General features: G+C 35.9%; 1 protein-coding gene across 1 annotated transcript in view; it reads right to left on the bottom strand.

The window, feature by feature from the left end:
* Positions 1 to 15,597, bottom strand: part of grm7 (glutamate metabotropic receptor 7) — a 241,636-nt gene that overhangs the window by 81,510 nt on the left and 144,529 nt on the right. Inside the window, exon 5 of the mRNA XM_088916628.1 lies at positions 678 to 815. Coding sequence (XP_088772754.1) covers positions 678 to 815 — 138 coding nt within the window. The remainder of the gene's footprint in view (positions 1 to 677; positions 816 to 15,597) is intronic.

Genomic DNA, 15,597 nt, shown 5'->3' with positions numbered 1-15,597 from the left:
CCATGATCACAGCCCAGACAGATATAGCATTATTGCTACAAGTCAAGGCAATATAAATTGCAGGCTTTAAGTCATTTAAGTAAATGATAGGTAGTTTATGCAAATCAGAAAAATACTGTCGCCAATGCTTTACATAAGCCATAATTCAGCATACTTAAAAAAAATGATTTTAGGAGACACAATTGCATATGTGTATGTGAAGAAAAAGATAAAAAACAAAGGGAAGCAAAAGAAAGATGTAAAAAAGAACTGTAACATCATAGCTATGAATGAGATATTTAATACTAGATACATACAGTGTAATATACAGTACTAGAAAAAATATTTTGTATTTGCAAACAGTAGTGCAAACCAATTCAAGGAAAGTTTTTTTTAACTTTACATAAAATATAATAAAGAAAGACAGCCATACAGTAGTTATTAGAAGAAGAATTCTACGTACTATGTGAAAACAATCGGTTTACGACATGTTGAGCAATACAATGAAACATGCAAAAAATTTTTAAGAGAAATAAATTGTGTTTTGCTGCACTTCTTTTATACATCAAAACTGACTTCTGTTATATGTCAGAAAAGTTGAGTGCCAAAATAGAAAACCTTATGAAAAAAACAAACACATTGGTCTCTAACGTGGTTTCCTGTTGTCTACATAATCTGATACAAACAATGTGTCTTACCTGTGCATTTGCGACTGGTATCCTCTTTTTTTGAGGAGCTCATCAGCTTACAGTTGAAGTTCTCCTCCCAGTATTCAGCAAACCAAACATTTCTCCGGTTATTCTCCAGTGTTCGGGAAGTGAAGTAAGCATCAAATCCTGCAAGGGAAACTCTGTTAAAGCATATTCCCTGAATGTTACTTTGAAATGGTTATTCCTTTCTCCTGATTGCAGTTATAATAATTAGATTGTTCAGAAACTTGTACTGTAGACTATATTAGGAAACAACAAGAACCTTAGTCATACTGTACCTTATTCTTATTCTTAATTGCACTCTATTTTTATATAACACCAAATCTCAAAGTGCATCGCAATAAAAAACTGTTAATCAATAACAAGATCATACAGCAAAAGCTAAGAAAAACATATGTTTTCAATTTATATTTAGAAATTCTAACAGAGTCACTGTTCTGTTGACCAATGGAAGGTCATTCTACAGTCTAGGAGCTTGAAAATAAAACGCTAGATAAAACTAGGAATGCTATCTAGTTTTTTTGCTAACCCATGCAGAGCCTTAAAACCTAGAAGTAAGAATTTATATTTCACACTGAACTCCACTGGGAGCCAATGCAGAGAAGCTAGGTCTGAACTGATATAAACATAGGATTTATTTTGTGTTAAAATTCAGGCTGAGTTCTGAATACATCACACCTAAGAACACCTTTTGAAACACCAGTGGGCAAACCATTAGTTTCGTCGATGTGTGCAAAAAAACTAAAGAATATATAAGCCTCTATATCTGACTGGGTAAGAAAAGACTGAATTGGAGCAATACTATGCAGGTAGAAAACTCACACCTGTGAATATGTTCTTCAAAACTCTAGTTTGGGTCAGAAAACACAGATTTCTATACAGATAAAAATGGCATGATCTCATCTTTGGGATTACAATTCAGGACTTTCACATTTACAATCTGGTATGAATAACCAACTATTATATCAATCTTATCAGGGTGAAGCTATAATAAATTGTTGCTTTTAATTCTGGACATGATTCACGCAGTGAAACTTCATACCATACCTGTGAAAAAACTTGACCCGGTGGAAGCACATGGTTGCAGAACTGACTCGAAAAATTATGGAACACCCGATATGACTATTTTTGTGATGAACATTGTCAATTATTTTTTAAATAGCCCATTAACATATACAAACTCAAACATATTGTTTACTCATCAGAACAGAATAAACGTGGAAATTTTTAATATAATTGTTTAACCTTCTAAGGTCAAGATCTCAGAAGAGCTCATTTGCAGTCACACAATATAACACAAAAGAGAGAAGTCTGGTTAAAGCTTGAAAAATGAAAAGTTAATTTAAGATACAGTACTATGATTTGTCTATAAATTGTTCAAACGTATCTAGCCTTCTAACTTATCTTTTTATATAGTATGTGTCCCTGTTGCTGCAAAAAAGCAACTTTGCAAAGTGTAGATTAATGAAACAATATTTTTAAATAAATTTTGGTGTGTGTAGTCTTGGAAACAGATTTAATTTTTGCAGTGTTTCAGGAATACCATAGTACTGTAAGGAGGATAAGACGCTGCAAGTCCCAGTGATATGTACAGTATGCATTTAAATTACTAGTATTTTGACATTAGATCTGCTTTTTATTTCCTAAGGTTTGTTAACGGACTGTGAATGACAGTTTAATTCAAAACCATCTAATTAATAAATTAGAAATTAAAAGAAACACAGCTTTATTTACAGCTCTTATGAAGCTTCTCCATAAGATACAAAAATCTCAACACTTGCTACAGGATGCAAAATAAATCAGGTTAACAACAGGTTTCCAAGTAATATACTAATTAAGGCAAACTCACATTTTTGCAATTTTGCATGGCTGTGATCATTAGATTGAAGTGTTACATACTGTACCGTATGTACAGTAAATAGTTAAGGATTTAGTCCTGCCTCCCACACCTGAAGGAGTCTCAAAATGACTTTTTACAGGTAAACAAAATTACAAGCAAAAGCATATTTATTTTTACTTTTGTAAAACAAAAACACAGTGAAACTTTATTAATCAGTAACACAAATGGAAACAAAGCTGCCAATTGATAAAGCAATGTGTGCTTCATTTATTCAAACTGCCTGGTAAATCATGTTAATTTACTACACTTTTTTAACAATCACTCTAAAGTTTATAGGCAGAATCATTGTTAAAACATCCTCCATTAAGGCAGAGAAGTATTAAGAGCAGGAGAAGATATTCACAGTATACCTCTCCTCTATCATTACTTTAAGCAAATGTGTTGACAGAGGAAGTCTGAAAGACAGGACAGAAAAGACTTAATTCTGAAAATTGCATACTGTAGGACCTGTACAGAAACAAATACAGATAGTGGCCTCCTTCACCTACTGTTCCATGTGAGGAGGTAAGGTATTGTGCATTTTGAAATTATAGTGCAGTGTTGCATATTTCAATATTTTTCCTCACGTCTTTGTTCTTTTCAATACTGTAACTCCTACTCTTTCAAATGGCTGGAATATCTTGAATATATTCTTTTTTTATTCTTATGGATTGAAGACAGGATCGCTACATGACTTGAAACATCAGTGATTATTGAGAATGAAAGAAAGAAATTAACTACTTAAAGACTAAGTGTTTTAGCAGAATTGTGAAAAGAAAATGATTTAATATAGAATATTACTAACTGAGCAAGGTTTCTGTACATCATACAGTATATCATAACAGAAGAGAAAGTCTGTACATGCTGTAGCTGTCTGGAGCTACATCTCCCATTGTTACCACTTTCTATTATTTTTTTGTAATACTCCTGTTTTCACCAGTACTTGCTTTGTACTTTGGATTATGCCTGGCTCATCACTGTAGAAAATAATAAAAATAGGTATTTACAGGTAAACTTCATGACTCAAGAATGATTGAGCGTGTTTGCCCATATCCTGCTCTCTAGGCACAATGAAAAAAAAAAGCTTGTTAGGTTTTCAGTTATAATGATATTATATACTGTAAAAAAGGCACCATCCATCGGATGAGAAGTAAAACCAAGGTCCTGACTCTCTGTGGTCATGTTTATGGAAAAGAGTAGGAATGTTACCCCAGTGCCTGGCCCTTACTATTCTCTCTACTAATAACTGATCTTTGATGTGCGTACTAGTGCATTTTGGTTGCCGTAGCATCATCAACGTGGGGGCTACACATTCGTAGTGGAGGAGTGGAGTCTCCACTTGTAAAGTGCTTTATTATTATTATTATTATTATTATTATTATTATTATTATTGTTGTTGTTATTATTGTTATATGCTCCAGATGCACCAGATCTGCTTTTGACATTTCACAATTAAAAACACATCTAAATTTATCTGATTTCCATGGCATTCCTACTACTTTACAACTTGATCTGCCTATAAATATTAACCTTTAATCTAAAAAAGGTTCCACACCAACTTCTTCATTAGATAAAAGGCATCTGGGAATTTAGTTAGACCAAGACCCTTGTTCAATAAAGCAAGAGATATGAAAAAGTGATGGGAATGCACCTTGAAAAGATCCATTACAGGGAAGTTTCCATGTATAATTTAAAGTCCTGGTGCATTTTAATAGGGATGCTTTTTATGCTCACAGCCACAGAGCAGTGAGAGGTCTTGTAAAAGTGGGTGAATGCATCTGATTTTTGTGCACATACTGTAGGATTTAGAAACCAGATTTTTAAAGTCCTGCAACAGATATTGTGTCAAATTCAGCATTGCCAAATAGTAATTAATTAAAAGTTAAAACTGGTACAAACATACAGCACAAACATGTTGTATCTATGGAATATAATTCAATTTATATAACCAAAGAAATACAGCATACAGCATAACTCTGAATTTCATGAAGTGGTAAGAAAATGGATGGGTGGATGGGTCAAAAGGCAATAAAACTATGCTGCAACACTAGTGTGTTTAAGATCTAGAATGTGTACTTTCAGAAAACTTTTCAAATGTTTTGTTTCTTCTAGAAGGGTTTATTAGCCTGGGCAATCAAAAGTAAAAAAAAATAACAGCAAAAGAAGACAGCACTGCATCAATCATCATCCAAAAGATTGTGGAATAACATGATAATGTAGCTGGTCAAAAAACTGTTTAAGGATGCTAAATTATGTATGGTTTTATGGAGTGAAGTAATTGCTTCTGTGGCCTGGGCTGGGACTATCCACTTTATTCTAAGTCACCAAAGTGAATCAGCACTAAGTTTCAATTCAAATTAATCCATCCCTTAACCTAATACTGCTTTTATTGAGGATTTTAATGATAAACACAACTGGTGGGCAACCACTGTGATCTGACCAGGTAAACACAACTAGCATTTTATTGCAATAACTCTAAACACATTTCCCTGGCATCAGTAAACAGACCAAGTATTAGAGAAACTCATGGAGCTCCTGTAAATATTTGTATTCCAAGTGTCAGATGCATTTCTCCGAAGATGCAGGTGACCTTGGTAAAAGACATTTTGACAATCCCTAACAGCCAACTTAATAAATTTGTATAGGCAGCCACTAGGCATACTGGTGCTTCACAGTGTTCTAAACAAGGATTTTTAACAATATGTTCTTATATAACAAAATGTAGTACATTTCACACAACATATATGTCATATACAGTATTTCAGACAATTGTTTACACTAGCCAATCTGCTTTGGTTCTTTTCTATTTCCAAAGATGGAAATCATAAAGTCATTGCTTACAGTATGTGTACAGTATAAGCAAACTGTTGCAAAGCAAGACACTTTTGCTATGCAATACCTTGTCAATAAAAATAATGTTAACAATTTGCGCTAATAAATATTTCCTGTAGTACTACAGTACTCTTTAAGGGGAAAATATCTTTGGCTATATGATTTTTCATTAAGGAAATGACAGTCTGCCAGCCTGAAAGAGAACACCAGAGGAGAAAAGGAAACTACAATTGTCCACCTGGAACTACCAATGACGGCACAGGAGAGCCTATGTGCAAAACAATATGATACAGTCTCGCAAACAATAGTGGTAAATTAGTACAGGAACATAATAAAAACAACGAAATGTTCGCATAACTGAATTTTTAAGAGATAAAAACACAAAATACCATTAACCTTCAATGTTTTTTCTCCTTAAATCTTTTGAAACCCCCCTGTGATTTTATTATTAATTCCAGCATGAATGTTGGAAAATATCTGGTATTCTTCCTGCCAGAAAAAAAAATTGTGCTGGAAAAAAAAGGAATATCATTTCTTTCATTTAATGCTGTTCTGACACACAATGTTTTAAATGAGTTACTTTTGAGACTTTTTAAATTAAAAAAGTAATAATCATACTTTAAAGAAGCTTGTTCTTTCTGAACGACTGGGATCACTGTAAGGTACAATTACTCAAAACCAGACATAGAGTTCATATAATTATACTCCAAATATGTTTATAAAATATAAATTATCTAAATTTGGGAAACTGCAAGAAATGATTACCTGCACTGAAATATCTTGGCAGCCTTCTATGTTTTGCTATTGTACCAACACATAATAGCACATCTTAAATACCTTTCTTCATGATCCCAGGGTAGTTTATTTACTTTCTAAGCAAAACAAAATTCTCCAAACTAATTTACATTATAATACTTTGTCACAGCATATCTGCTTTTATCACACTTTAAAAGGAGCTTCAAACATCTGAAGATTGGCAGGAAGTGTATTCAGCTCAAAAAGACATTGTTAGCAAGTTCAGATTAAAAACTATAATGAAAAATGAGCACAGTAGGGTCCCGACATCTGTGAATTTAACATTCCAGTATTTGCTTATTCATGATTTCGTCTGGCTGATGGGGTCTTGTATGGAAGAAGAGCAGAACAAGATGAAACCAAGCTGAAGGTTGTTAAACACAACTTTCTAAGGGCTCCAAAGACAAGGAGCATAAGATGAATATAGTGAATGAGTGAGTGCTCCCCTGCCCTAGTACCCACTACCCAATTTCCACATCTCAATGTGGTCTTGTTTTTATTGTGAAACAGACACACTTGTGTCTGCAGCATGGGGAATGATAGCATGGAGATAAAATTTATAGGTCCTCTGACAGAAAGGGCAAATATTATGCATAGGTGGGATTCATGTTATTTTTCTAACAGATTACTATGTTTGTGATGACTTCTTTTTCTCTCAGTTGGTTATTAATGTTATTTAACTTTAAGCCTATGCATTAGTTCTTTAAGTATCATATCAGCCAGAGTTACTTATGTTTGTAGTGGCAGCCCATATTAGTACACATAATTACACACATAGAATTAGGTGTTTTTAAAGATTTCTAATACTCTTTGTGTTGCCTTGACAAGACAGCTTGAGAGTCTCTACAAATACAGAGGAATAAGACTAAGAGGCCCCTCTGATAAGAGATATTGTAAAGCTTTATGCCCTGGGCCAGCAGCAGCTTGCAATCCGTAGTTGCTACAAGAGACTAGGAATCACAGAATAATGGTCATTACATGGATCAAAGGATGCAGTCAGGCCACCTTTCAGGTAATACCTCCCTCTACCACTCAGGCACCCAATCACTCATTCGTTCATTGGTTATTAAATCCTGAAGCACCACAGACATCGGCACAATCACCGCTGGATGTGGTAGAACTCTCTCTAAGGAAAGTGCATCTCAGAACAGGTCTATGCCTTGGACATTGAGCGTATTTCCAGTGTCATCAACCCTAGTCAGCAGCCAGCCACTGCTGCGACTGTGCTATCCGCTAGCCCAGTCAGCAACCAACCTCTGGTATAACTGCCAGTGCTACCGATCTGCATCAAGCCAGCTGTCAATCTGCCTACCTGGCTTGCTGCAGTCACTAGGGTTTAATCAGTCTACCACAGTCTCCTTGACCATCCTGACTGCTATGAGCTGGCAGTAAACCCTTGCTGTGATGCCAATGATACTCCATTCTGCTACATTCCAGCAGCCAGTCACCGCACTAGCGCGCTATGGTCTCCTGGGATCACAGTCTGCCACAGTTTCAACAATGCTACCAGTCAGCTCCAAGCCAGCAGTTTGTCTCTGCAAAACTTGCGGCAACCTCTACAATTCAGTTGCTTCACAATGCACCAGCAGCCAGTTTCCACACCAGTTAGTCCTTAGTCAATTAACAGTCAGCAACCCATCTCTGCTACAACTGCATCAGCCTCTCTGGTCCATGGGAAGTCAGCAAACCCATCACTGCTGTGACTGCTTCAGCACTGCCGGATCAAGGTCGATGACTGACCATTGTACTGCCTATCAAGGTCACATCCAGTCCACTACTTCAGCGATCCCATTTATACTCACCAGGTCATCCCCTCAGGCCTTCAGGCTTCTCCAGTGAGCTCAGACTCCCTCAGCCTTTGCACTTCTCCAGCAAGCTCTAACTCTTCAGCCTTCAGGCTTCTCCAACAAGTTCAGTCCTTAACATTTGGGTGTCTCCAGGGAGCCTCTGAAATTTCCAGAGCCGAAACTTGAGGAATCTGACCTGAAGCATCCACCTTACTGACAGCTACAGTACTTTAGTTGTTAAGCTATGGAATAACTAAAGCTGTATCCAATACTGTACAATCTAATGATATGTAGTGCAGATGGGCTTCAGCAAGTCTGTAGTCTATTTCTCTGCTAAACCACGGGTTCAAGGCAAGGTTGATCACCCAAAGGAAGGTCTACCAATGAAGGATCTGTAGAGTGGGTACTATACCTGATAACACCCTTAACCCATTACCAGCTAAGACGTAGAGTAGCATCTAAAAAGTTAGCATCCAAGTCATTTTTCATTTTCAAACCTTTTACCAAGACACCGGGCTAAGAGAGTGAATCCTCTGATCGATAAAATAAGGTGGTTGGACTTTGAGCCTATTCAGTATCAAGATATAGCCAGGACAAATCATGTTTTCCCACCTGTCTACTTTACAGCTGGACCTGAAAAAAGGAACTATGTACAGACTGATTTAAACACCGTTTTAAAGAATGAAATTACGCAATACTTCTAGGAGAGCTGCCCAGCAACACTAAGCAAAGCTCTCTCTCTTCTCTCTGCACCTGGACACAACCTACTCAGAGCAAGCAGCTTTCAAGTCTGACCACAGATAAACCCAGAAAGCTCAGTCTTCTCAGCAGGAAAGATAAACTCTTAGAGGGGACTTGTCAAACAGATCCTTGTGTATAAAACTTCTTTATTCACATTATAATTCTTGAGAGTTGAATATTTGATATTTAGTTCACAATAGTATATACATATTTACTTGTATCTGAGAATATTAATGTGACATAATTATAATATGATAAAAACTGATAAAAACTATGAGGTAAAATATAACATGTTATAGTTAATGTATTTTAACTCTGAAGTTTGTAATCCTTGAGTGAATTTTCAGCTTTTCATATTACAGCGGATAATTTAATGAATATGTTGTATTATGTTTATTGTTTGTTATGCATGTTTTATCAATACATTATATATTGCATATTTAGTTATGCATTTGTGAGACTAAATTATGTTTGTACAGTATATTTCCTAAAAGTAAGTCATCAAGCCATCAAGTACTCTCGCAATTTACTGTTCAAATTTCTAATTGCCATAGTAAATCAAAACCCTGCATATTATTACTGTATATACTGTAGTACTTTATGCAACGGTATACAGTATGTACTGTATATAACATTATATAACTTGGTTATATGTAAATATGACTTTTCTCTAAACCAAACCTGTGTGAATTGCAACACCATTATGTACAGTAAAATGATAATTCTAGAACAGAATTTCTGCTATAAACTTGTTTAAGACATTTCAATAAAGGCAGAACAATATTTAAACTTCCAACAGCTCCACTAAATGCTGTTTGTACACTACAAAACATTGCTTGCTTTAAAAAAACACTTGAGCAAAATGAACATCTCAGACCTGCCTGACATACAGTAACTATAATTCCATAAACTTAACCTTATATATTGGCACATCCACAGTAGATGCTGAATATTGATCTTATCTATACAAATAACAACAACTTAAGGGCAACTTATTATTTTTAATCACCTGTTCAAACTCTGTTGTTGCCATTGGGACCATTCAGAGCTCCCGGATTATATTACTATCCATGTGCATAAGCATTGAAAACTAAGGCTCACATGGAATATACTGTACTTTACTGCGTCAATTTTTTAATGTCAGGACAATATTTCCTTATTGTCAAATCATAACATTTTCATATTATACATCTGACGCAATATATTATTGTAGGGCAATCCACCTTGTCATTATTTACCGAGCAGCCAATAACAGTGACACAGTGACTGTTATCAGGGAGCTATGGGAACAAAGATGTAAGCCATGATGTACAGTATGGCAATAGAGGCAGAATGGCAATGGGGTTCACAGGTCTGGACCGCTGGTTGGGAGGCAAGATATCGTTCTGACAGGTACTAATGGAACTACGGAGAGCATCAAAGAGCATATCACACTAACAGTAACTGTACTCCTGAAACAAGTCATGCATAAAAGGATTAGATACAGTAGCTCATACCAGGCTAAATGGTGCGTAACACCAGAGGGTAAGAAGCATGCTGTCTTCAAACCCACAGAGCGTTGCCTCATTTCTCAGATTCACATGGCATCATGACTTACACAAATACAACCACTTTTACATGTTTCTTCAGTCCCACAGTTACTGTGGCTGTTAAAATCACTATCTGTAGTTATCTACTAGGAATATGGTTCAGTAATCACCCAGAAGGATTTATACCATAGCAGAGATAAGATACTAACAAGCTCTAACCAACTCAAAACGAGTTTAATTTTAGTTAAACTTTATTGTAACATCATCAGATAATTCCTACTAAATTCAGTATAATTGGCTGAAGATCAATGAGTGTGACTAGGAACTGTTCAGAAATTGATTCCAACTGTCAAAGGAGGAAACAAATGGAGCAGAACTCTCTGAGTCAGACTAACATGCATATACTGTACAGTACTGTAAATCCCACTGAGGTCTAGTGACAGAGAAATCCTTAATGAATTGATAGCATTGTCTCAGAAACATTTATTTCAAATGTTTGAAAATAGGATGTTTAGGAGCATCTGCAGTAATCATAAGATTTTGCTTTAATTTTTTTTTCGAGAGAAAAATGGATTTGAAGTATAATCTTTTAACATTCTACAGGGACTATTATCATAGACCCTGTCATCACAGTGTTATATCTGCCCGTGCTGCCGTGAAGTAGGGCGAGCTACTTTACCTTTGAGACACCAGCCTGTTTCCCTGCACCAGTTGCCACAATTAACTCGATACCTGGTTTACGATCATGCCTGTTCCAGGTGTTTTGCAGGATAAACACTCGGATCTGACAGAACTTGGGGTTGTCTGCATTGAATTTCCCTCCATCCCTGTTCTCAAGTCTTGTCTCTGAGCCCCTCGAGTCCTTGTACCTGTGTGTCACTAGCTTTGTTCACTAGGTGTGCTTTGTTTGGAATCCTGACCTCTGCTTACTTTGCAGCTCATCTCTTGGATCACCACTCGGCTTTGTTTCTCTACAGTGTGTTGGACGCAGGCTTATTTTGACTTTGTCCCCCAAAACCCTTAAATCTCGGACTGTGACTCTGGTCCTGCCACAGCATGCTATCTGTCTTCACACATTGCAGCACTTCCATAGTCAGTTGGGTATAACTGAGTTGGGTATAGGACCATACAGCCTGCGTGCTCAGCACAGCTCCCTGTGCTGTTCCCCTCTGTGCACGCTGCCCACACAGCCTGGTCTCTGCGTGCGCACAGCTCTGTGCAGCTCCCTGCATGGTGCCTGTGTGTTTCCCTGATTCATCTTCCTCTCCACCAGCACTTGAGCTCAGTCTATGGCTCAAGATTGACTGCTAGTCCCAACTCAGTAGTGCAACATTACACACAGTCAGAGTAATTGTACTTCACGAGGAATGACAAGAGTCGAAGATTGAGAGAAAGTAAATTGTTTATTGAGATGCGAAGACTTGGCTTAACCCGCTTGGCTGAGAGCCAACCTCCCGGCCATTGGACAGGGAGGATGGGGCCCCCATGCAACCAAATGGGTAGCTGCAAAGAAGGGGAGGGGTGGAAGAGGGATGCAAAAATTAGCGAGGAAGAAGAGAAGGTGACTTTTGTTATATATGGAGACTGAGTGCTTACGTCAGAATTAGTGAGATTTTGTAGCAGCTGAGTTTATTGAGCTCAGCTGCCTTCATTACTCCCGAACTTTCATTAAAAACAAATATGCTTTATTCCTTAGAAATCTGCCTGGTCATCTTTAGGTCTCCATAGATTTTGTATATGCTTTCTTGACTATATTTCAACTAAAAGGGTGCATACAAAACTTATTAATCCATTTGGGGTAGATTCTTCTGTTCTGCTCTGCTGAAGGAAAAATGTGTACTTTCTTGCACGTTTGTTTACTCTAGAAGGCAACAAGAAACAACCTAAGAAAAACATAAGCGCATTAAGAGAGGAATGGATCTACAGTAGCTATACATACAGTTTTTCTTAATGCCACAGAGTCAACACATGTTTTACCAAAACCTATGTCCACAGAACAATCCTTTAATACATGTATATTACTCTAAATGTATATCCTACATAAAAATAGGATGAATACAGTTAGGATTCCCCATTATGTTTAGTGTTTAGCTCACTAGATCATACTGTATGTACAGTAAATGGATCAAATAGGAAAGGACCATATCCAATTTATGTTTATGTAAACTGAAGTTGGGAATATCCACTAATTTAAAATAGTCACAAATTTGATGTACAGTATGCAGTAGATGATAATTCTTTGATTGCTTTTTCTATTTGAGTTTATAACAATCATAAGGAACTCCCTTTCCCACTAATCATGGGTATAAATCGAGGCTTCTTGCCCAATCTGTTCCAGTTTCCATTGTGCTAACACTACTCCATTCTATTTATCACCACTAATGCAGCAGCGCTTTGGTAATAGAGAGGTTCAGACTGCCTTCTATTTCTGTCCAGGCATGTTGGCCCTCTAACCAAGCTTTGCAAAGCCAAAGAGAAAGAACTGCTCTGTTCATGAATATATCTGAAATTATTCAGCCTCAACCACAGTCAACTTACCACTGTAATTAGCCATACAGTCAACTCTCAAATGTCACTGTCTTATTAATACTCTGCTACCTTCACATTGAAATTGTAGTTTTCTACTACTGAAATGCAGTTTCAAATGGTATATCTTACAAATGTAAAAACAATAAAAAAATATAAGAATGTATTTAAAGCTACTGTATATACTGCACATCACTCATTTCCAATTGAATATAAAAATCATAAGAATTATTTAGGTTCTATACTATTTGGTTTATAAAGGAAATATATTATTCCAATAAGTTCTCACCTAGCCTCTGTGGATTGGAGTGCCCTGTATAGGTCATTTGGTTGTTATTATTAGGAATGCTGCTGATTCCTCAGCTGATTAACCATATACTGGCATTCAGATCTGCACCACAACTTCTGCATTATTTATCTCACTTCTTTATTACTTGCACATGATAAGCCTTTACAACATTCCAAAGGCTTTTTTTCTCACAGTATATACAGTAGCTTTCCCTGGTACAACAGTATGCTTCTGGGTAAAAATAAAGTGTTAAACCTATTTCATTCTTTCTTTTTTGCATTCAACTAAGATCAATACAATGAATCCATTAATCTAATACAATTAATAAAATTAATTAATAAAACTAATCTTCCTGACAATATTTATAAATGCTAATAAAGACAAAAGAAAAGGGGGTTAGTAACATCTTAAGACATCTACAGTATGTTTTTTCCTCTAAGTACCAAATAATTGTGTTTGATATTTAATAGCACACTACGTTTAAAACACAAATACTTTTTGTATGAGGCATGCTTCAGAAGCTTACTTTTAATCAATGCACTCCTCCAGTTACAGGAATTCCTTATGTGTGACTTGGGGGATCATTAAGAATGCAGAGCAATTATTTTAACATTACCAAGAAAAAAATGCTCACACAAACAGAAACTGTAGGATATCACTGTAAGATCTGTTTGTCTTATTTCCCCCAAAACCCTTTTTGTCTCAGTTCCTGCTAAACTTTGAGTTCCTCTGAATTTAGAAGTTAATGCTAACCAAAACTATTCAGCTGATTTTCCATGTCAGGTAGATACTTTTTAACTGAAGTGTGTCTTACTAAGGCTGTCATCAGATGCTCCTGTAGCATCCAAAAGAAAACTACAGTATGTCTCTGAATCTTAATCCTGAATCCTTAGTCTAAATCCTAAATCTAAAAAAGTTCTTTTTTTCCTTAGCTTTGAACTAACTTTGATTTTTTTTTGTCAAACTTTCGTTACTACTGCACCTCGGCACCAGTAGGGAAGATATTAGATGTCTTATTTGAAGACATGCTTGACCAAGCCATCTAATTTTTTCTTTATTATGATTTAATCATTTTAGCACCAAAGCTTTAAAGCACCAAAGGTGTAAAGTAGAGGACAGTTGTATAGTTACCAATAAGGGTCAGCCCTGCTGGCTTCCAGCCAACACCAGGGGTCACTGTGCAGGATGAGACAAAGATGCCATTTTCCTCCCATTTCTGCTCAGTCTTGTATACAGTACTTAGTTTATAGAAAGTAAAAGCTAGTTAGTTAGTATACAGTAGTAGGGTATACAGTAGGTTTACTTCTTTTATGAGCATTTTAATAACATTTAAAGTAGATCATATTGAGCACGCATACACTATAATCATAAAAAATCTTAGGCTATTTTATAAAAAGGGCACAGGATTATATCGGTGTTCATTTTTATAGAAGGTAATAAGAAAGAGGGCTTATCATAAGGTGAACAAAAACTGTTTTTATGGTTTTGCATACAAAGTGGGCAACATGAATTCAAATTCCACAATGATTTAACAAAGGTTAAATTTTCTGTAAACACTTCCAAACCTCAGATTAATTGGAATTAATGTACTTTGCATATAGAATCTGATCTTCTGAAGATACATGTAATGCTTAATTTTTTTGCGGGCCTAGAAGCAATCCAGGAAATTACTATGTATTGTTTTTAAATGCCCTTTCTGTATACTTGCTATTAATATTCGTACTGTATAGGCTGTAGGAAAATAATCATGGGTAGCAAGATTTAACTTTTTCTAACATCTATTTCGATATTCATTTAAGCCTGGATGTTGATTTAACTATATTGTGTAATTCTCCTCTAACGTAAAATATATGGTTTGTGACATAACTTAATGAAAGACATTCATAATCTTTATGGATGATAAAAATTTAGTTAATTCCAGAAAGTTTTGGATTTTGAAAGCAAATTTCAAAATTAGAGTCAATAACAGGGGAAGATACCATTAAATTAAGTATTATCACTTACAGAGTGATTGAGTGGCTTGAATGGAGATGATAATTCCTCATATTTGTATAGCAATTTTTTTTATCGCTAAACTTTATTATAGGGAGACGTGCATAAGCAGTCCCATTACACGGATAATCAATGTGTAGAAGTGAGAATTTACTTCACCAATTGAACTGCTGAGGTCTCAACCTGTAATAAAGTCTCCCATATCAGTACTGACCAGGCCCAGCACTTCTTTAGTTTCTGAGATACAGTATAATGCGATCAGGCTAAAAAGTGGTTACAAACCACTCATTGTAAAGCTCTAAAGTGTCAGACCTGTATTGCAAATTGTGACCAAAGTAAAACTGTACTGTACATTATACTTTCTTTGCTTTATTTTACTTTTCATTTTTCAAAAGAATTTTCCCATACTGTAAGTCTTTGTAATTAGTACTTCAGCATATTTTCCCCCTGTTTTCACTATCCTATATACAGTGGTCTTACAATAATATTTTAATAGTTTTATAGCACATAGTACTGAATTGTTTTGTGAAGGACTTCA

Source organism: Atractosteus spatula, chromosome 5, assembly GCF_055471065.1.
Source record: "Atractosteus spatula isolate fAtrSpa1 chromosome 5, fAtrSpa1.hap1, whole genome shotgun sequence".
Lineage (NCBI taxonomy): Eukaryota > Metazoa > Chordata > Actinopteri > Semionotiformes > Lepisosteidae > Atractosteus > Atractosteus spatula.
Note: the sequence above shows the minus strand (reverse complement) of the source record. Positions and strands in the feature narration are given on the sequence as shown.